At 53.5% G+C, this 22,584-nt stretch overlaps 1 protein-coding gene across 1 annotated transcript in view; it reads left to right on the top strand.

The window, feature by feature from the left end:
• The first annotated feature begins 2,184 nt into the window (after positions 1-2,184).
• The window catches only part of SLC38A5 (solute carrier family 38 member 5), a 41,176-nt gene continuing 20,776 nt past the window's right edge, over positions 2,185-22,584 (top strand). Inside the window, exons 1-3 of the mRNA XM_077329458.1 lie at positions 2,185-2,414; positions 19,997-20,213; positions 22,031-22,115. Coding sequence (XP_077185573.1) covers positions 20,122-20,213; positions 22,031-22,115 — 177 coding nt within the window. The 5' untranslated portion in view covers positions 2,185-2,414; positions 19,997-20,121. The remainder of the gene's footprint in view (positions 2,415-19,996; positions 20,214-22,030; positions 22,116-22,584) is intronic.

Here is a 22,584-nt window from a genome sequence, read left to right as displayed (position 1 = left end):
TTCCAGGCCAGACTGGCCAGGGATTCTGGTTTGGGGGGGGGGGCATCATCTGGACATGGAATTGGGGTCACTGTGGTGGGCAAGTAGTTGCGAATTTCCTGCATTCGACAGGGGGTTGGGCTAGATGACTCTGGAGATCCCTTCCAACTCTATGATTCTGTACCCCCATCTTAACCCTAGTAACAATCCAGTTCGGACAAAGGGTATAGGGACCAGATCTCCGGCTGAATACCAAATCAACAAGCCCAACATGCTTTGTCTCCTTTGCAAGTGTTCTTTTTCACATATATCTTTATTTTATTATATTTAATCTAGGCAGCATCCTAAAAAGCAGAGACATCACCCTGCTGACAAAAGTGCCTCTAGTCAAGGTCTTCCCAGTTGCAATGTATGGCTGTGAAAGTTGGACCATGAGGAAGGCCGAGCGTCAAAGAATTGAGGCTTCTGAACTCTGGTGCTGGAGAAGACTCTTGCGAGTCCCTTGGACTGCAAGGCGAACAAACTGGTCAGTCCTAGAGGAGATCAGCCCTGCCTGCTCATTAGAAGGCCAGATCCTGAAGATGAAACTCAAATACTTTGGCCACCTCATGAGAAGGAAGGAAGAACTCCCTGGAGAAGAGCCTAATGCTGGGAGCGACTGAGGGCAAAAGAAGAAGGGGACGACAGAGAATGAGGCGGCTGGATGGAGTCACTGAAGCAGTCGGTGCAAACTTAAATGGACTCCGGGGAATGATAGAGGACAGGAAGGCCTGGAGGATCATTGTCCATGGGGTCGTGATGGGTCAGACACGCCTTCACAACTAACAACAATGGCCCTTAAGATTCAAAACCTGGGATGGGGGGGCATGGTACAACCTCCCCAAGGAGTATAGTTTGACAGGGGCAGGCAGAGAAATCAGATGTCAAATCTCCAGCCTCAACCATAGGCATGGTGGAATAGCGCCGCCCTGTGGAACTATCTGTGGTCCTGCAGAACCCTGATCTCATTTGGCAGAGCATTCCACTTGGGACACGGCCAAAAAGACCCTGGCTCTGGTTGAGGGCCCATTTGAGCTCTTTAGGGCCAGGGATCTTAAGCAGACGTTGGTCGCTAGACCTTGATGCCCTCTGGAAGAGGCAGTTGCGAAGATATGGTGACAGTTTCTTTTAACAACTCAAATGACGTTTTCACGGACCCAGGTTCGAATCCCCCTGACCTGGCTAGCCCGATCCAGTTAGGTCTTGGAAGCTAAGCAGGGTCAGACCTGGCTGGGACTTGTATGGGAAACAACGAAGAAATACCAAGGTTGTGATGAAGGCCATCGCAAATCACCTCTGGACGTCTCTGCTCTAACCTGGATGGGCCGGACAAGTCCAATCTTGGAACATCCCTTGCCTTTACTTCAAAAAGCATCAAGCGCCTCTCAAGCTACAGCCAGGACCTGAAATCTCTTGGCATGCACATTTTGACATTTCCCCACATGGAAGGCTCCTGATGTAGAGAAAGCCAGCTTGGTGTCCTGGTCAAGAGCCGCAGCCCAGCCGCACCCGGAGAGCTGGATTGATTCATGCAGCCAGCTGGGTGACCTTGGGCCAGTCCCAGTTCTCTCAGAGCTCTTATCGCAGAGCAGTTCTGTCAGGGTTCTCGCAGTCCCACCTACCTTCCAGGGTGTCTGATGTGGGGAGAAGAAGGGAAGGTGAATGGAAGCCTCCGGGCAGTGAAAAGCAGGATATAAAAGCCAACTTCTTCATCATCTTATTCTTAACTTAGAAATCAAAACGCCAAGCTGACCCCAGAGGGTAGAGTTTTGGGGTGGGCAAATTATGGCCCTCCAGCTGTCCATGGACTACAATTCCCATGAGCCCCTGAGGGGTTTTAGAGCCATTCCACCCATGCTGGATAATGCACTTTCACGGTCCTTTTGCACCTGGGTTTTCCTGCGCAAGGCAGGAAAATCTACACTGAAAGCCTATTATCTAAGCCCCCTTATTCCAGGCCCCTAAAATAACGCCCTTCCGCCCCACTTCAGCGACGGCCCGCAAGCGGATTTGCCCATTTCACACCCAGCCAAAGCGGATGCAAAGCGCACTCTTTAGGGTGCGCGCACGTGAAACCGCCGCGTCCCCAAGCGCAATGCAACCCACGAGTTGTCCCTCCTTTTGACAGAAGGATCGCGGACCCGGGGGGGGGGGGAAGCTGACCCCGCGATCCACCTGCTCCCTTCCCAAGCGCCCGCCGCGCCCGGATTTGCTCCTTGCAAGCCTGCAACTTCCTCGGCGCGCGATTGGCTGAGCGGCGGCCGGGCGTGTTTTGTGTGTGTGTGTGTGTGCGTGGGGAATGCACAGCCTCTGACGCTCCGCGCCTGGTCCCGGGACGCAGCTCGACCCGTGCGGGGAGAGACCCCCGAAGAAGCCCCCGACCCGCCAAGCCAAAGGTGAGCGCGCCGCGCGGGGCGAGAAGCGAGACTTTGGCGCGCGCTGGGCTTGGGCGCGAGGCGGGGAAGGCGCGCGCGCTGGCCCCTTGCAAGCCACCGGGGCGGTTGCATCAGCCTCGCGCCGCCCGCGCTGCCAGAAGCGGCTTTGCAAAGCCGTCGGGGCTGGGCTGCTGCGCCGGCGGGGGCTCCAGCCACCTCCCGACGGGAGAGCCCCTCGGCCAGAGCCCCGACGGCGGGGCCGAGGGGAGGGCAGGGGGAGAGAAAAGCGCCCCCCGCCGCTAACCCGATTCCCAATCCGGAGTCCGAGATGGAGGGGGCGGGCGGGCGCCTTGGGAGAAGAAGGGGCGTTTGCGTTTGGGGGGAGATCGCGGCTGTCGAGTGGGAGGGTGGGGACGGCGAGGGAAGGCAGCCCCCTCCCTGTGGCCAGGCCGCTGGAAAAGAAGCGGGGAAGGCCCCTACGCCGCAGGGCCTGGACGGGGAGGGGGCATTCCTCCGGATCGGCCTCTTCCTGGGCTGCAGGCTCTTGCCCCCTCTCGGCCAGCGGCTGTCGGGACGGTCCCTCCGCAGGGGCTGCCGCCAGTGCCACATGGGCTCCCTCCCGGGGAAGCGACGGGACGGGGCGGGGGAAGCGCGAGTGGCCGGAATGCCCCTTCGCTGGAGGCCGAGAGGCTGGAATGCCCGCCTCGCCAACGCGCCCCGGCCCTGGTCGGGAGGGCCCTCTCTGGGCGGCGCGGTGGGACGTTGAGGGACGGCCGGGAGAGTGGCATCCCAGAGGGGCCGCCCCGTCGGTTTGTTGCACATCGAACGGCAGCCTGGGCTAGGGTTGCCAACTCCGGATCTGGCGTTTCCGGGAGATTTGTGGGTGGAGCCTGGGGAGGGTGGGTCTGGAGCAGGGGAGGCACTGCAGTGGGGAGAGACCGCCCTGGAACACCCTCCGCCCTCCAAGCAGCTGTTTTCTCCAGGGGATCTGATCTGACCAGGCCGGAGATCAGCTGTCATTCTGGGCCATCACCAGGCTGTGCCCGAACGTTGGCACCTTTGTAAACCGACTCTCTTTCTCCCCCGCAGGAACGTGGGTGGGCCTGAGATGCGTTTTAGAGGGGGATGCCTATTTTACAGAAGACGATTTTGTGGCGTGGAACGTGTCAAAAGTCTTTCAGGGGTCGTTCTCTCTGGGAACCAGAAGGGCAGTTCCGGGTTGGAAAGAGTAATTGTGCAGGGGTCCCAGAATCCCCCCTCCCCAGCAAACATCCTTTGCAACCCAGTTTCCCACCCAAGCTGTTTCCTAGGAGGGCCAAGTTATTTGCGTCGGTCTCCTCCTGCTGCATGGCGGATCTAATAGAAATCTCTCCCACTGATCTCTGTTTTTCCTCTTCTCTGTGGTGGAACAGTCTGCCTGTGGGTCTCTCCTTCTGCAAACTCTGGCCAAACAAAAGTTCAACAAAGATAAGAGTCCAGTAGCGCCTTTAAGACCAACAAAGATTTATTCAAGGCATGAGCTTTCGAGTGCAAGCAAGTCTGAGGAACAGTGCTTGCACTCGAAAGCTCACGCCTTGAATAAATCTTTGTTGGTCTTAAAGGTGCTGCTGGACTCTGATTTTATTGTGCTACTTCAGACCAACACGGCTACCCGTCTGAATCTAACCATCAGAAGTGTAGAGACATAAGGCAAAAGTGAATTGTGGCAAATGAGTAAACTGTGTCATAATATCCAAATTCAGCCGTGTGATGCCGTATGATCATTCTTTGCTCCAGCAGCTAATCAGTCCTTTGGAGTTCAGTTGCAGTTCACAAAAACATTGGAGAAATAAATCCAAGAGGGTCGCCTTGTCAGTCTGAATCATAGAATCATAGAGTTGGAAGGGGCCACACAGGCCATCTCGTCCAACCCCCTGCTCAGTGCAGGATCAGCCCAAAGCATCCTAAAGCATCCAAGAAAAATGTGCATCCAACCTTTGTTTGAAGACTGCCAGTGAGGGGGAGCTCACCACCTCCTTAGGCAGCCTATTCCACTGCTGAACTACTCTGACTGTGAAAGTTTTTGCCTGATATCTAGCCTATATCGTTGTACTTGTAGTTTAAACCCATTACTGTGTGTCCTCTCCTCTGCAACCAGCAGAAACAGCATCCTGCCCTCCTTCAAGTGACAACCTTTCAAATACTTAAAGAGGGCTATCATGTCCCCTCTCAGCCTCCTTTTCTCCAGGCTGAACATTCCCAAGTCCCTCAACCTATCTTCATAGGGCTTGGTCCCTTGGCCCCAGATCATCCTCGTCGCTCTCCTCTGTACCCTTTCAATTTTATCCACGTCCTTCTTGAAGTGAGGCCTCCAGAACTGCACACAGTACTCCAGGTGTGGTCTGACCAGTGCCGTATACAATGGGACTAGGACATCTTGTGAAGTAGCACAAAATAACAAAAATAAAGTCCAATAGCACCTTTTAAGAGGAGCAAAGATTTATTCAAAGCGTGAGCTTTTGAGTGCCTGCACTCTTCCTCAGACCATAAAACTGTCCATGTTAGCAATGAATGGCAGACACTTTCCCAGTTGTGAAAAGAAATAATTAAAAGAGGCTAGTTGCTGGTCCCATCCGGCTCCCTCCAAGCGTGAAAGCGTCCTTGCAGGTGGCAAACTGTGCTGGCAAATACCTTGGCCTTGAGACCAGAGAGTTAAATTCAAAATCGCAATATAGGTTACTAACATCACACTACAAGAGTGGTTCACAAGGCCTTGCCCCTAATGGGAACGGTGACAGATGGCGACCCTGCTGGGTTTTCAAGTCGAGCCAGACCGGTTTCACTTCTGCCTGCTTTTACAGGGCGACCCTGGACATCCGGAGTCGCCTGCCATCTGGGTATTTATCTGGAGGTTTGGTTCGTTGGCTGCAGAGGAAAGGACACACAGTAATGGGTTTAAACTACAGGTACATCGATATAGGCTAGATATCAGGGAAAAAAATGTTCACAGTCAGAGTAGTTCAGCAGAGGAATAGGCTGCCTAAAGAGGTGGTGAGCTCCCCCTCACTGGCAGTCTTCAAGCAAAGGTTGGATACACACTTTTCTTGGATGCTTTAGGATGCTTTGGGCTGATCCTGCGTTGAGCAGGGGGTTGGACTTGATGGCCTGTGTGGCCCCTTCCAACTCTATGATTCTATGTATAGCAAAGTTTTGCCTGGTCATAGAACCGTGATACAGAGGTCAATAAATAAAGCTCCCAAGAAGTATAGTGCAAGAACAAAAAAGGAGAGCCCAAACGGGCAGGCTTGTCTGGCATCACCCACGTGGGAGTTTGAGATGGCTCTCCATGGAAGGCCATGTGGGAGTGGGAGAGGACAAAGCCATAGAGAGGAGGGGTCGAGAGCGGCTCCCGGGTTAAGACAAAAGAGAGGCAAACGGGAGATAACGCTATACCCGCATTGAAGGATGCAGCGCCCCTAGTGGCCAGGCATGCCAAGTCGCTTGCTCCAATAGTATTTCCGAGGGCAGAATCCGCTTAGGTTCAAAGATGTGGTGAGATCAGGCTGGCCGGAGACGTCCAGGTCAAGGCAGCAGATGTCCAGCGGTGGTTGGCCGTTGCCTGCTTCTGCATAGGAACCCTGGCCTTCCTTGGCGGGCTCCACACAAATCCGAAGCAGGGCCGACCCTGCTTAGTTTCCGAGGAAACTCAAGACGGCTGCGGGTGGCTTTGTTGGTCTGAAGTCGCACTGCAAAATTTGAATCCAGTGGCACCTTTAAGACCAACAGAGATTTATTCAAGGCGTGACGGGCGTGCTCTTTGCTGGTTAATTATGTTGGCTGTTTTATGCTGACTGATGGGAGACGAGCTCAAGACCCCATTTTGGAAGAAGCCCACGCACCCTCCCCGTGCGGAAGTCCCTGGGCTTGGATCCTCTGCTGTATTTCCTCTGCTTCGTTGCACTTTTCTCTCCTCCTCTGTTATGACTTCTCAAGAGGGTCAGTGCCCGGACGGAGAGGACCACCCCAGGGCAGAGTCTGCACTTACTTTCTTTATTCCATTGTCAGTCCTGTTGAATTCAGATAGCTTTGAACTCGGGTCTTCCTCCTTCCCCTCTTCCCCATTGAAACAGGAAAGTCTTCTGCACGTGGTTAAGGTAGTTCAGAAGGGGAGGGGGGAGCCAAGCCTCTTTCTTTCTTTTCTTGAAGGGGGGGGGGATAGGAGCCAGGTAGGGAGCCTCTTTCTTTTCTTGGAGGGGAGGGAGAGAGGATCGAAAAAATCCAGGACTGACAGAAATTGAGAGAAATTAGGGGCTTTTCCTTTAAGGCGAGCGTGTCACATGACCAGGTGTAGCCTATCAGAGGTTCTCTACCACAGAGCTTTCTTTCCCAAATGGATATTCAGGATTAAAAGCAGTCTGAGATATCACACAATAAAGGTAGAGTCGCTCCGGATCAATCCTTCTTGCTGCAGAAGGAAAATTAAAATCGCCCCAAATCCAAACGGAAATCGCATTCTGTGTAGAAGGCAGGGACTGAATCGACCTGGGGTTGGAATAAAAGCTCCGTGCAGTTTACACCCAGGTTTACGAGCAACAGTTCTTAAAAAACGTCACAGCCAGGCATACCTCCAGTGGCCAATCAGAACCTTGCTGGGCGAAAGCCCCATCTGGTCCATCCCACTTTCTAAAGAAAACCAAACACTCAGTGGGTGCCAGGAAAGGTGCTGGCAGGTGCTACCGGCACCCACGGGTGCCATGTTGGGAATGCCAGCTGTCAGGTGCCATCGGACTTCTGTTTTGGTTTGGTGCAATAAGCTCACCCAGATAACTTGCCGGAATGAATCTTCCGGGCGCGTTTTTGAACATCTTTATTTGTAATTGCTGCCAGGGACTGCAACAGTGGCTCTTCCTGTATGTAGTTGGGCAAGGAAGCTGTCTAAGCTGTTTCTGGAAGGAAGCCGAAAAAATGTGTTCTGGTTTTGAGCACTTGAGACAGCTCGGAGTTGTGGTTAAGAGTGGCTGCTTCTAATAGGGAGAACCGGGTTTGATGCCCCGCTCCTCTGTGTGCAGCCAGCAGGGTGACCTTGGGCCAGTCACAGTTCTCCTGAAGCTCTCTCAGCCCCACCTGCCTTACAGGGTGTTTGTTGTGGGGAGGGTAATTGTAACCAGCTTGGTGTAGTGGTTAGGAGTACAGACTTCTAATCTGGTGAGCTGGGTTTGATTCTGCACTCCCCCACATGCAGCCAGCTGGGTGACCTTGGGCTTGTCACAGCACTGATAAAACTGTTCTGACCGAGCAGGAATCTCAGAGCTCTCTCAGCCTCACCCACCTCACAGGGTGTCTGTTGTGGGGAGAGGAAAGGGAAGACGAATGTAAGCCGCTTTGAGACTCCTTCGGGTAGAGAAAAGCGGCATATAAGAACCAACTATTCTTCTTCCTTCTTCAGTAATCTCAGGGCTCTCTCAGCCTCACCTCCTTCACAGGGTGTCTGTTGTGAGCAGAGGAAAGTGAAGGCGACTGTAAGCCGCTCTGAGACTCCTTCGGGTAGAGAAATGCAGCATTTAAGTACCAAGTCTTCCTCTGCAAGCTACTTCAAGTCTAAGCTTACCCAGGATTACACATTGTTGGTCTTAAAAGTGTCCCCGGACTTAAACTTTGTTCTGTATATTCCATGGATATTGGATTGCAGCAAATAATAGTGCAATGTTGCAACTGAGATGCTTGGGGGCAGCAAAGAAGATGGCATTTTTTTACACCTTGGGAAGATACCTGGACTAGACCTCTCCTCCTGGTTCCGTCCTTGCACTAATTTCACCCACAGGCATGCACAAAGAGCGATTAACAGATGCATCCTTTTTAAAATCCACATTCCTTTGCATGATTACAAGATCTAATTACCGCTGGAAGCTCCCGAAATATCCGTTTGCACCAACTTGCCAAGAAGGCTAAAGAGACGTCTGCCGTCTGAAGAGTTGTGAAACCGTTTCCTTGCTTAGGGAGATAACTTGGCACTGCGGCTTGGCGTGGGAGAGACCCAGATTTGAGTCCTCCATACGCTCCGCGAAATGCCTTGAGGGGCCATGGATGAGTCTCTCTCTCTCTGCCTAACCCACCTCGCAGGGCTGTCGTGAGGGTAAAACAGAGGAGGTGTATCATTCTCAGCTCTGTCATTCAAGAGCAGGGGTAGTCAAACTGCGGCCCTCCAGATGTCCATGGACTACAATTCCCAGGAGCCCCTGCCAGCAAATGCTGGCAGGGGCTCCTGGGAATTGTAGTCCATGGACATCTGGAGGGCCACAGTTTGACTACCCCTGTTCAAGAGTGTCGTTCTCAGCTCTTTGGGGAAACCCGAGGGGCGGGATATTTTTTAATATATTAAATGACAGATATTGGAAGCGAGAGCAGATTACAATCAAAACTGTAATGATTCAATGTTAATAAGACTTGTTGGGATTTACTTAAGGGTCAACAGGCATAAGGTCACACTGTAAACCGCGGTGAAGGCATGGTCATTTCCCAAAACATTGCAATGGCAGTCTCCCCTGTTTGACACTCCGTCAAACATGAACACATTTATTCGGTGTCCCAGTGGGGAAATGTGCCCTGTTGTAGGATGATTGAATGAAATGGGCCATAGCTGAGTGGCAGAGCCTCTGCTTGGCATGCAGGAGGTCCCAGGTTCAATCCCCGGCATCTCCAGTTAAAAGGACCAGGCAGGAGGGGATGGAAAAGGCCTTGGCCTGAGACCCTGGCTCAGTGGCAGAGCCTCTGCATGGCAGGCAGGAGGTCCCAGGTTCAATCCCCAGCCGCATCTCCAGTTAAAAGGACCAGGCAGGAAGATTTTGGAAAGACCTTGACCTGAGACCCTGGAGAGCTGCTTTCCCTCTGACATTTGATAGTATTCAGCATAAGGTGGTTTCATGTGTTCATATGATCAAGGAGACCTGAATCTTGTCTGTAGAGCCAGAATCCTGATTGCCTGGATTTTCCAGGTTGGTTTCATGCACTTTTTTGACTACGTACCTGTCTGTTCTCTCTGGGATCATCCGTTTGTCTTCCTTTGGGCCACGCCCGTACCTCTTTTCGTGCCAGTTAAATGCCGTAAAAAGTAATTGAACTGAGCTGGGGGGGGGGGGAATGGGCCTCTTTGAAGTCTGTCTCTCCTCCTTTTCTTTCTCACAGGCCCAGTAGCAGACCTTCCTCTAATCCCCTAAAAGAATTTCCATTTCGTTCCCGTAAATAATAGCGTTTGGGGAAGAGGGGATTTCATGTAGGGAAAACAGAGCAGACGCTTCTAACCTTAAAAGGGGCGGCAGGAGATCCTGGCAGAGGCTGTCGGCCTAAGGACGTTTTCCAGGGAGTAAGCCCCCTGTGTCTTGGGCCTCGTCTGCACACGTAGGATAATGCACTTTCAACGTGCTTTGGCAGCTGGATTTTCCTGTGCGGAACAGGAAAATCTACTTCTAAAGTGCATTGAAAGTGCATTATCCTACGTGTGCAGAATAGGCCTTGTTCTCACCTCCTCAGCTTTGAGTCATGCCCTCCTTCCAGCTAACCAATAGAATGCTTATTTTCAAACCTAAACCGTTTCCAACCTTGTGCTTTGGTCCTTGAGGCTGGAAATTCGTGCTTCCTTCACTTGTTTTGCACCTGATTCCTTCATGCATGAGGGTGGGCAACGAGAGGCATGAACCGGAGGTGTGAACCGACTCGTCCTCTGTTTTATCCGCACAACAACCGTGTGAGGTAGACTAAGCAGAGAGCGTGACTGGTCTGAGGTCACCCGGCGAGCTTCCACAGCGCAAGGGAAGATTTGAACCTGGGTCTCCCAGATACTATTCAGACACATGAGTTGATGTGGAAATAGGGATGCCGGTGCCCAGGTGGGACCTGGAGATCCCTTACTTTGGAGGGGGAACCCCACTAGAGTTCAGGGAGAAAAGGGCTGCTTTGGAGCCTTTGTGGCCTTGGACCCCATCAAGGTTCAGGAATGCCAGCCTCCAAGGGTGATCTGGGGAGCCCAGCCTCCAGGTGGGGCCTGGGGATCCCCTGGAATTCCAGCTCCTCTCCAGGCTGCAGAGATCAGTTCCCCTGGAGAAAAGGGCTGCTTGGGAGGGGGGACTCTGTGGCCTTGGACCCCATTGAGGGTCAGGGATGCCAGCCTCCACGGGGGCCTGGGGATCCCCTGGAATTCCAGCTCCTCTCCAGATTGCAGAGATCAGTTCCCCTGGAGGAAAGGGCTGCTTGGGAGGGGGACTCTGGGGCCTTGGACCCCACTGAGGGTCAGGGATGCCAGCCTCCAGGTGGGGCCTGGGGATCCCCTGGAATTCCAGCTCCTCTCCAGACTGCAGAGCTCAGTTCCCCTGGAGGAAAGGGCTGCTTGGGAGGGGGGACTCTGTGGCCCTGGACCCCACTGAGGGTCAGGGATGCCAGCCTCCAGGTGGGGCCTAGGGATCCCCTGGAATTCCAGCTCCTCTCCAGACTGCAGAGCTCAGTTCCCCTGGAGGAAAGGGCTGCTTGGGAGGGGGGACTCTGTGGCCTTGGACCCCACTGAGGGTCGGGGATGCCAGCCTCCAGGTGGGGCCTGGGGATCCCCTGGAATTCCAGCTCCTCTCCAGACTGCAGAGATCAGTTCCCCTGGAGGAAAGGGCTGCTTGGGAGGGGGGATGCCATAGCCTTATACTCCGCTGAGGTCTCTCCCTGCCCCAAATCTCACCCCCACCCAGCTCCACTCTCAAAGTTTCCAGGTATTTCCCAGCACAGATTTTGCAACCCTATATGCAAAGGAAGAAACACCCTTCTTAGCGGCCCTTTCCTATCTGCATACATTCAGAAGGACAGGTGACAGGTGGACGCACATCAACCAGCCCAGAGGTATTGCGTGCACCGAGAAACTTCCTTTTGTCACGTCTGTGTGCGGCTGTGGGCTCAGAGCCCTGGCCGTTTTTTAAAACAGAAATTAGAAAAACAACAGTTGATCTGGCCATGAATGAAAGCCAGCGCTGCACAGAGGCTTTGGCGCCCCTGTCGTGCATTTTGGAATCGATCCTAGCAGCTCCCATTTCCCGGAATCCCAGGGGGCGATCAATTCCATTCATAAATCAGCCCCTTCTGTCATCCCCCTCTCTGCAAACTTTCCCCAGGCTTGGAGTGCACAGAGAGCATCTGAGTTCTCTGCAGCTGTCTCCGCCCCCCCCCCCCCTGCTGTGTTCCTGGAAGTGGGACCTCAATGGACAGGTTGGGAAATTCGTTCAGACCTGGAGAGTGGACCCTGGGGAGGGTGGAGAAACCTCAGCAGGGTAGGCCCGTCAGATCTCAGCCCCTGTCCTTTTCTCTAGGGGGAACTGATCTCTGCATAGTGGACATGTGGACATCAACTGGGATACCAGGAGGTCTCCAGGTCATGCCTGGAAGCTGGCAACCCTGGTTGTTGGGGAAAATCTCTCTTACCCCCCCTTCTGGGGTGTTCTACTTCCTCCAGTTTTTTTTCACTCTTCCGCAAGCTGCGGAGCTGGAGGACGGAGCCCTCCCCGTACAGTCCGGAAAAGAAACCAAAAAGACCTTCCCGTCCAGAGTACATATTTGCACGGGGAAAATGGAAGGGCAAACGGGGTTGCAGCTGGAAGCAATTGGAGCGTTTCTGTGACCAGAATAGCTGCAGATGTCTCCGGGTTGGCTTGGCTGATGTTTTGCATGCCCACTGAGGATGGGGGGGAGGGGGGGATCTGGAGCGATGGAAAAGACCCTGGCCTCAGGCGCTCAGACCCACTGCCTGCAAGAGCTGACGTTCTCCAGAGAGGGCAGCGGATATACTGTGTTGTAGAAGAGAAAATTTTAAAAAGATTCTCTGTTGGGGTCATCCGATCCCCGAAGCCGACTCTAAAATAACGGAATCCCCAGGGACTCAACAGGGATATCGGATTCTCATCTCACTACGAACCCTAACCTAATTCAGAAGAAAAGTTGGTTTTGTATTCCAGTTTTCACTACCTGAGGGAGTCTCAAAGCAGCTTCCGATCACCTTTCCCCACAACAGACACCCTGTGAGATAGATGAGGCTGAAAGAGCTTTGACAGAGCCACTCTGAGAACATTTCAATCAGGGCTATGACTAGCCCAATATCTCCTGCATGAGGAGGAGCAGGGAATCAAACCTGGGTTGCCGGATTAGAAGCCGCTTCTCTTAACCTCTGCACCAAGCTGGCTTTTATATCTGCATTCTTAACTGTCCCACAGAAGGGCCATACCTTATTTTATGTCGTGTTTGGAATAATGGAATTGAATGGCAGATTGTAGAAGAATGTAATGGAATTTGAAATGGGGAGATTGGAATGTATTCCTTTGGTCCAAGGGCAGGGGATGTAACTGCCCAGCCGATCAACCAGGGCAAGCGTGGTTAAGAGATTCCAATCTGGAGGTTTGATTCCCCACTCCTCCACATGCAGCCAGCAGGGGGACCTTGGGCCAGTCACTGTTTCTCACAAAGCAATTTCTCTCTGAGCTCTCTCAGCCCCACCTCCCTCACAGGGGGACCGGTTGTGGGGAGAGGCAGGGAAAGGTGTTAGCCGCTTTGGGACTCTTGGGTAGAGAAAAGCAGGGTATAAAGAACCAGCTATTCTATGTGAGGCTGAGAGAGCTCTGAGAGAATCTATTCTGTGAGGCTGAGAGAGCTCTGAGAGAATGGTGGATAGCCCAAGAAACCAAGCCAAAAGCCCCCCGGGTTCACGTTCCAGTGCAGATTGCCCAAACGGGACCAGATCCAACCGAATGAAGCCCCTCCCCTGCAGGGTTGTCAACTCTGGCTTGGAAAACACCTGGATATTTGTGGGTGGGGGGAGGACCTGGTAAGGAAGGGAGGGGCCTCAGCTGAGTCAGCCCTTCCAGAGCAGCCATATTGTCTAGGGCAGGGGTGGTCAAACTGCGGCCCTCCAGATGTCCATGGACTACAATTCCCAGGAGCCCCTGCCAGCGAATGCTGGCAGGGGCTCCTGGGAATTGTAGTCCATGGACATCTGGAGGGCCGCAGTTTGACTACCCCTGGTCTAGGGGAACTGATTGTCCGGAGATCAGTCGTAACCCCGAGAGATCTCCAGGCCCTGCCTGGAGGGTGGCAAGCTTCCTCCCAGATGCCAGCCTGAAATGGTACTCCGATTGATGGTACTGACAGCTCCGGGAGAACTATACAGATGGCATCCCCTCCCCCGCCTTTCTCATTAAAGGTGGTCCAGCAGCCCAACCAAGATGGCCTCCCCTCCACCTGGCTCCAAGCAGGTGTCTCAAACTGGCCCCAGCTCCGTTTTTTCCCTGAACTCGGGACGGTGCCGCCTTCCTGGTTCTTCGCCGCTGGGGCGGGGCGGGGAGGCGTGAAGTTTGCCGACGTGCCTGGCAGGGCTCTGTCAACAGGGAGAGCAAACAGTGGCAGGCCCCAGCATGATGTGGCCCCACGTTCAGGCATGGCCTGCTTTTCCGTGGAGATCGAGATTCCGTGAGCGATAGCGGCCCACGTGACGGCCATGCGGGCTTCCCCGTTGCCAGAGCTGGGGGCGCCCTCTTGATGGCCCGATTCACACGGGGTCTGGGTTCGAGAGGAGGCGCAGTGGCTCCGTGGCAGGGATTCTGCTTGGTCCGCAGGCTGTCCCAGGTTCAATCCCCGGCACCTCCAGCTGACAGGGAGAAGTTGCCCTGGGTGTCTTTAACTGGTCGTCCTTGCCCAGAGAACAAACAGGAATATCTTAACTGGCCTCTAGCAGTTTGCCTCTTGAGTTCACAATAGGCTTTGACGCTCGTTTCTTGCATCCAGGACTCAAACCCCCAGCAATAATCGCTCACCTGACAGGTACTGTGAGCCGAGGCTGCACTCCATCCCCCCCCCGCAAGTGTCCCAGGTACAGCAGGAGTCCAAGCCAGCCTTGTGTCTGAAACCTGGAACCCAGGTTGGCGTTAAGCTGGCAAAGAGTGTCTCTGAGCAGGTGCAGAAGGCCTTTTCCTTTCTCCCATCAGGGCCCTTGCCCCTTAGCTAGGATTCTCAAGGGCTCTGAAGAGAAACGTTCCTTTAATAGCCTCTAATAATGGCGCAGGGTGGTAAGGCAGCAGACATGCTGTCTGAAGCTCTGCCCATGAGGCTGGGAGTTCGATCCCAGCAGCCGGCTCAAGGTTGACTCAGCCTTCCATCCTTCTGTGGTCAGTAAAATGAGTACCCAGCTTGCTGGGGGGTAAACGGTAATGACTGGGGAAGGCTCTGGCAAACCACCCCGTATTGAGTCTGCAATGAAAACGCTGGAGGGCGTCATCCCAAGGGTCAGACATGACTCGGTGCTTGCACAGGGGATACCTTTACCTTTAATGCGTAGAGATGGGCAGCCCTCTGCTAGTACCTCCAAGATGTCTAGGTGGTCATTCATCCACTGAGTCACTGTAAGTCGGGAGCAGCTTGCCCACCCTTCACGCACACAAAGGGCTTTCAGGTTGCATCTGACTTACGGTGACCCTTGTGCGAGGCTGGAGTCAAAGAAGTTTGCCGTTGCCCCCCTTCTGCGTAGTGACCCCGACATTCCTGGGTAGTCATCCGTCCAAGTAGTAACCAGGCCCGATCCTGCTCAGCTTCCGAAAGGTGATGAGATCCAGCAAGGTTGGGCCATCCAGGTTGGGACATTTGCAAAGTACCTTCGAAGGGATGCCGTAGGGAGAGAACGAGGACGTTTTTCTCTAGGCCAGTTGATCTCCTGACTTCATTGATAACCCATCCCTGTTCCCCAGCGGAGAGGGACCCAGAGTGGCTTATGCCGGTCTCCTCTCCTCCACTTCGTCTTCACAACAGCCCTGTGAGGCGGGTTAGACTGAGAGAGCGCAGCTGGCCCCAAGGGCATTTGGCACGCATCCGAGGCGGAGTCGGGACGCCAACCTGCCCCTCTTGGATGCCTGCCCGACAGACGCTCTAATCCGGCCTTTCTCTATTTTTTTTTACCACTGAGAAACATTCCTCAGGCTTTGAGAAACCCTGAAAGTGGCACGCTCACACAGAATATGCTTGTGAAGCAGAGCGGCGGATACGCCCACCGGGGGTCCCTCCCCACCCCACCCCCTCCAGGCCCGTAATTTGGGGACGAGGGCCGGGTTGCCACGGCCACATATGGTCCTATCACCTGATAAAAGTTTAACACATTTAAAGCATGTATAAAAACCTACCCAACTCCCACCCGTTTGGGAAACCCTCCCAGGGCCATCAGGAAACCCCTGCCTGCTCTAACCACTACACCACGCTGGCCTCTCACATTGGCCAGCTCTGGTTGGGAGAATGTGTGGGAATGTGCCGTGTCGGCCTAAGCTCTCCGTCGGAAGGTGTGATTTGTGACCCCCCAAATCTCTAGGACAGGGGTAGTCAAACTGCGGCCCTCCAGATGTCCATGGACTACAATTCCCAGGAGCCCCCTGCCAGCATTCGCTGGCAGGGGGCTCCTGGGAATTGTAGTCCATGGACATCTGGAGGGCCGCAGTTTGACTACCCCTGCTCTAGGATGTTCCTGGGCCACAGTGGGCGACGCCAGCCTAGGCCCGGCGGTTCATACCCTTGGCTCACGTTTCTTCCCAAGCACTCCACCTGTGGGAGCGTCTTGGGAATCGACTCTCCGTGGGCAGGGCGGGGCCGTCCTCTCTCCACCACATCAGCCGCTGGACGGCCTCACCTTTCTACCACCTCCCCGCAGACACACCTGGGCTTGCGGCCACACCCTCCGCGGCATGGCAAAAATAGAAATGCTGGACTGAAAAAGCGGCCGAAGAGGGAGGCTGGGCACGGCGGCTTCCGGCCCTTCTCCTCGGATTATCTGGAGATCGTGCTCTCTTTCCGGAGACTGTGGGGGGACCGAGAAGCCCTGGCTGCAAACCCAGAGGGTTTCATTCCAGGGGTTTTTGCCCTTGTCTGTGGGAACATAACTTTGAGCTAAGGATGTGGTTAACAGATCAAGGCGCTCACCTGGCTTCTCCTGCTGGGCCCAGCCCTAGGAATTCTTTCCCAGGCGCACGTCGCAGGATTAACCCATCCCGTTTTTAAGCTCCGGGGATTCCCGCTCCCACAGTGATTGCAGACGGCATATTTGGAAAGGCCAAATCATTGTAGTGCTTTGTTACTTTTCCTCAGAAAGATCCCTGTAATTTTCCCAGCAGTATTCTTTATTTATTTAATTCATCGAATCATAGGGTTGGAAGGGACCTCCTGGGTCATCTAGTCCAGCCCCCTGCACTAAGCAGGACACTCACAATCCTCTCGCTCATCCCCTGTCACCTGCCACCCCCTTGAGCCTTCACAGAATCAGCCTCTCCGTCAGATGGCTCTCCAGCCTCTGTTTAAAAATCTCCAAAGATGGAGAACCCACCACCTCCCGAGGAAGCCTGTACCACTGAGGAACCGCTCTGACTGTCAGGAACTTCTTCCGGAGGTTTAGACGGAATTTCTTTTGAATTAATTTCTTCCCATTGGTTCTGGTCTGTCCCTCCGGGGCAAGAGAGAACAACTCTGCTCCATCTCTTTTAAATACTTGAAGGTGTCTATCAGATCCCCTCTCAGTCGTCTCCTCTCTAGGCTAAACAGACCAAGCTCCCCCAACCTTTCTTTCATCTGTCATGGTCTCCAAACCCCTCACCATCTTTGTTGCCCTCCTCTGGACATGCTCCAATTTGTCTCCATCCCTCTTCAACTGGGGTGCCCAAAACTGAACACAGGACCCCAAGGGAGGCAGAACCAGAGCAGAGTAAAGCGGTAGCATCACCTCCCTTGATCTGGACGCGAGACTCCGTTTGACACAGCCCAAAATCCCATTTGCCTTTTTAGCCACCGAGTCACATGTTCAATGTATGGTCTACTAAGACTCCTAGAACCTTTTCGCACATGCTACTGCCAAGACAAGTCTCCCCCACCCTATATTGGTGTAAATGGTTATTTCTGCCTAAATGCAGAACTTGACATTTGTGCAATCTGTGTACGCTCGGTCTTTCTCCCCAGAGACGGGCTCTCCTGGTGTTCTTACACACTTAGCGATTGTTCAACCGAGGTCGGTTGAAAGGAATCAAGATCTCCGATCAATCCCAATCCAGCAATTTCACGGAGTGTCTCTCTCATCAAAGTCTTTTTACTGGGGAATTTCTTCCGCAAAGAGACTTCAAAGGGAGACTCTGCCACGCCAGGGCTAAAATTAGCACTTATCGGTCATCTTGGTTCATTTGGGCCCCCGTCCAAGCTACATCCAAACAATGTGCTCCTGCCACCCGCCAGCTATTAAGGTGTCACTCCTGTTCTAAATTATCACCCAGTTTGCTGTTATGGTGGATGATCCTCAATTCACAGTTGAGCTGGCGGGACTGCTTTGCCAAGAGAGATCAGGGCCCAGGGGAGCTTTAACCAAGACTAGTTCCCCAGGGCCTGAGGGTGCCAGCTCCAGGTTGGGAAATACCTGGAGATTTCAGGGGCGGAGCCAGGGGTACGTAGAATTTGGAACAGGGTGGGACCTCAGTGTTGTATCATGCTACAGAGTCTCCCCTCCAAGGCAGCCCTTTTCTCCAGGGGGATTGATCTCTGTCACCTGGAGATGACCTGGAATTCCAGGGGATTCCCAGGTCCCACCTGGGGATTGGCATCCCTAAAACTCACCCTACAAAGCGGCCCTTTTCGTCAAAAGGACATTCCCTCTGTATTCTAGTGATCAGTTGTAATTCTAGGAGGCTGGAGAGCCATCCGACGGAGAGGCTGATTCTGTGAAGGCTCAAGGGGGTGGCAGGTGACAGTGGAGGAGCGAGAGGGTTGTGAGTGTCCTGCACAGTGCAGGGGGTTGGACTAGATGACCCAGGAGGTCCCTTCCAACTCTGTCATTCTATGATTCTATGATTCTCAGTGGAACAGGCTTCCTTGGGAGGTGGTGGGCTCTCCATCTTTGGAGATTTTTGAACAGAGGCTGGAGAGCCATCTGACGGAGAGGCTGATTCTGTGAAGGCTCAAGGGGGTGGCAGGTGACAGTAAATGAGCGAGAGGGTTGTGAGTGTCCTGCACAGTGCAGGGGGTGGGACTAGATGGCCCAGGAGGTCCCTTCCAACTCTAGAATTCCACGAGAATCCCACCTGGAGACCGTCAACTCCTTGGAGAATGGGGGTGTGTGCGAAAGGTTAAATCTACTCAAACTCCTCAAACATGGAGAGCCAGGCCTATAAGGGCAGGGCTTGTCTAATTACTCCTGGCACCAGGGATCCAAATGCAACTGCTGCATTGGTGCGGGGGACGGGATGGGACGCATTCCTTACACCTTGAGTAACCAAGGAGAAGGGGGGAGAAGCAGGTTTGACCTTGCGTGGCTTAAGGCGATAGCTTCAGTTATGGATGGCGGTGGAGGAACGAGGTTAGGGAAAGGACTGGTGCGATCGCTCCTTGTCCGAGGAAGAATTGCCTGCCCTCGCCCAGCCGGTCTTTGCCAGTGTTCTTTTGACGGCCTTTTGACCTGCGGCCATCGGAGAAGGTAATTTTCTTTCCACGGCCTGAAGACAAGCATTTTCACCTTCCGTGTCCTGCATGATAAGTAGCTGTTCAAGGTGGTTGGGTTGAAACATCGGCAACCTTCACTGTGCCCAGCTGGGGGCACTGCAGGAGGTAGGTGTTGCCAGGGTGGCTGGCTCTGGGTTGGAAGGCCTGGAGGTTTTGGGGGTGGAGGGAGGAGTGTGGGGCAGGACCTAGTTCGGTACAATGCCATCGAGTCCGTGCTCCTGAGCAGCCATTTTTCCCAGGGGAACCAGTTTCTGTTGCCTGGTTGTAATTCTGGGAGATCTGCAGCTTCTCAACCTGGAGGCAACCCTAGAGATGCTCGGTCCTCACCGTTCCTGTAGCAGTCTTCAGCTGTCCTGTGTTCGATTCAAACCATGGAAACTGGGGATCATTTTTGTTGTTCCCTGGGTGTTGATGTCTGTTATTCCCCTTTCCTCCTTCTCCTGTTGTTGTCAACCTTTGCATTGAAGAGAGATGCCTTTCCCCTTATATCTCCACAATGAAAAGGGTTAGCGACTTTTTGTGGGGGGGGTGAGTGCCTGAGACAGCCCTTTCTTAGCTTGGATAGGAGGAACGGTGGGGGATGAAGTGAGGAACATTGGGGAAACCCAGGCACCAAACTCCGCCCTTCCCCACTCTTGTATTTTTGAAAGCCCGAATGTAGAAAGCGGAATAAATTATGCAAAGTGAATAAGACTGATCAGTGTTCTCACCCAAGCGCCGTTCTGGCTTTTCCTCGTTGCAGCACTTTGGTGTCGAGGGAGGGAGGCCATGCAGAACCCCCAGACGGGATAACATGCTAGCTCTTGCGCAGAGGGTGGGTGAGTGGGTGGGTGGGTGGACTGGGTAACATCCGTCCTCACCCACCTTCTGTCAGGACAGACTTCCCCTCGGGCGTGAGGTGGGAATCGCTGCCAGTTCCTTGGCATGCGCTGAACTCAACTAAATTCGGGAGCCATGCGTTCCTGTGCAGCCCCCCCTCCCCGACACACCCATCCCCTCTGCAAGTCGAACGCACGGATTTCTCAATTCCAAGAACCACCTTTGTTTCAAGCCCTCTGCGGTGCTTTGCAAACTGTCTTTTCCTGCTCCGTGTCCCCCAGGTGTGTTGCTGATCCCGGCGCCTAGCGGTTGCCCCCCCCCTCTGCTGCGTGATTTAACAGAAACTCTCACACCCCGCCGAGGCTGCGTACCCACGAACCCTGCCAGCGTACCCCACACCTCCGAGATGGAGATGCAAAAGATGGGTGAGGAGGACTCTACCGAACGCCTCAACGGCACCATACCTGACAGTGACAAGACGGCCACGCTGGAGGATGGGTAAGGCAGCGTGGGAGTGCACGCCGGGGGGGGAAAAGAGGAGCGTTCAGCTGAGGAGGGGAGGGTGGAAAAGAGGAATTCTGTTTGGGACGTCTGGGAGGCACCGGTTGGTCTCCATTTCTCCAAGAAGAGGATAGTTTGGGGACAGCCTTTCAGGGAGTTGGCAGCGAAGACTCCAGGATGCCTTCTGCAGATCAAAATTTGAGTCCATTCGCACCGGGAAGAATGACAACGTTCTCCAGAGCTGAGTCCAAGTTCGCTGCGGTAAACTTTGCCCTAGCAATTGTCCGAATTTCGTTCTACTGCTGCAGGCTAACACAGAAGGCTCAGTCTAGCCTGATCGAATCAGATCTCTGGAGCGAAGTAGCATCAGCCCTGGGGGCAGTAGTTGGATGGGAGGCCACCAAGGAAGTTGCTGTGCAGAGGTAGGCAACGGCAAACCATCTCTGAATGGCTCTGACCTGACCTGACCCGGAAGGGCCCAGACAAGCCTGAACTCATCAGATCTCAGAAGCTAAGCTGGGTTGGTCCTAGGTTAGTACTTGGGCAGAAGACTACCAAGGAAGTCCACGGTTGCTTTGCAGAGGCAAGCAAGGGCAAACCCCCTCTGTTCCTCTCAGTCCTCACCTGGGCTGAATCTGCACTGGGCTTTTTATCCCCAGTGACTACAAATTTTTTTAAAAATCACCTACACGTTATTCAGTTTCCATTTTGATATTTAGTGCTTCAAACTTTCCCTCTGCAACGTCGATGATCGATCCGCGATGATACTGCCTTTCCCCCACAATATCCAGGAGCGGATATAACTCGCTACATTTGAGAAAACCGCTCTGAAAGCCCCAGGATTAAGTGTAGACCTCTGCATTATTAGAGGGTGGAATTTGTGTCTCTGCTGTTTAGCCACAGTGATTCCAGCGGAGATTGCTTACCACGACTGCCTACCTAGCACCACCAACCCATCCTTGTCGCCGGTGTTAAATCTATGGGTCAATATGGGTTAATAATAACCTGCTGACATTGTGGAATCATTCAGGTCTTTATTAGTGATCTCAGCTCATTGGATCAGCTCGCTGAATCAACTGCATTGGAGGCTGGGAGATTTTTTTTTAGCTGCACCGCCATCTTGTTTTGTTTTTACAGTTCATCTATATTTCATTTTATTGGGATAAGATTTGGGGATTTCATTGCTATAGGATTTTGTGCAATTATGTTTTTATATATATGCCAGTTTTCTGGGAGCGGTGGTCTAGAAATCAAATGATAAATTAAAAAAGAAATTGTACCCTGAACGGAAAACCCCCAAACAACCCCTCGTCCAACATATACAAGTCCGAACAAAAGAACTTCCGACGGCGTTTGGCTACCTGGTTGGTTTAAAGTGACTGGATCCCTAGTGGATCTGGCCGCGCGCTGTCCAATCAGGGGTGCGGCGGTCACCTTTGAATCTACTGGCTCCTGCGGGGAGACCCGTCAGGCATGAGCCAATCAGCGGCACAGGATTACAATCCTGGTGCAGACCTCAAGCTCTGGTCCTCGACAGTTCCACATACACAACCCCACCCATATTCATTGGCCACAGATACCTGCAGCACAAGTTCCCCCATCTGTTCCCTCTCTCCTTTTTCACATTCTCCCAGCAATCCCAATATTGTGCTCAGGGTAAAGCCGCCCGGTTGATACGAAACAAGCAGACGGTTTTGTGCTTGAGGCTGAGCGTGGAGTTCTTGTGGAGGCTACACAGAAACAGTGGCGGCTCCAGGGTGGGGCGGGACGGAAGGGGCTTCTGTCCACCCCGCTGATGCTATTCCTCTTTTCAGCTACGAAGGAGAAGAGTCTACCATGATGGAACAGGAGGAGTTCCTGCCCCACAACGTTGCCAAGAAACTGAACCAGTTCACTGACGTGAGTGGCCCCTATGTGCAGGTTTCCCCATCCCCTCCTCGATAGTATTCTTGGCCCCCAAACCTCTATGGGAGATTTGCTTTCCTGGAACTCCAGGGGAAAGAAGTTCGCAGTCTCCTAGCTGGCCATATATGGTGCTGCCTCCTTCAGTTTTACGGGGTCGGCAAAGACCTTGCACAAAGCAATGGAGGTATCGTCACCTCTGCCTTCTCCTCCTCCTGTCTTTGGTGGAACACGGCTTCTCCCTCCACGAAGAGCTTCTCCTGCAGGATTTTCTCCTCTTGTGGTGCAGAGTGGTAAGGCAGCAGACATGCAGTCTGAAAGCTCTGCCCATGAGGCTGGGAGTTCGATCCCAGCAGCCGGCTCAAGGGCAACTCAGCCTTCCGTCCTTCCGAGGTCGGTAAAATGAGTCCCCAGCTTGCTGGGGGGTAAACGGTAATGACTGGGGAAGGCACTGGCAAACCACCCC

This window comes from Paroedura picta, chromosome 3 (genome assembly GCF_049243985.1).
Source record: "Paroedura picta isolate Pp20150507F chromosome 3, Ppicta_v3.0, whole genome shotgun sequence".
In the NCBI taxonomy this organism is placed as follows: domain Eukaryota; kingdom Metazoa; phylum Chordata; class Lepidosauria; order Squamata; family Gekkonidae; genus Paroedura; species Paroedura picta.
This window is presented reverse-complemented; position numbering and strand designations above follow the sequence as displayed.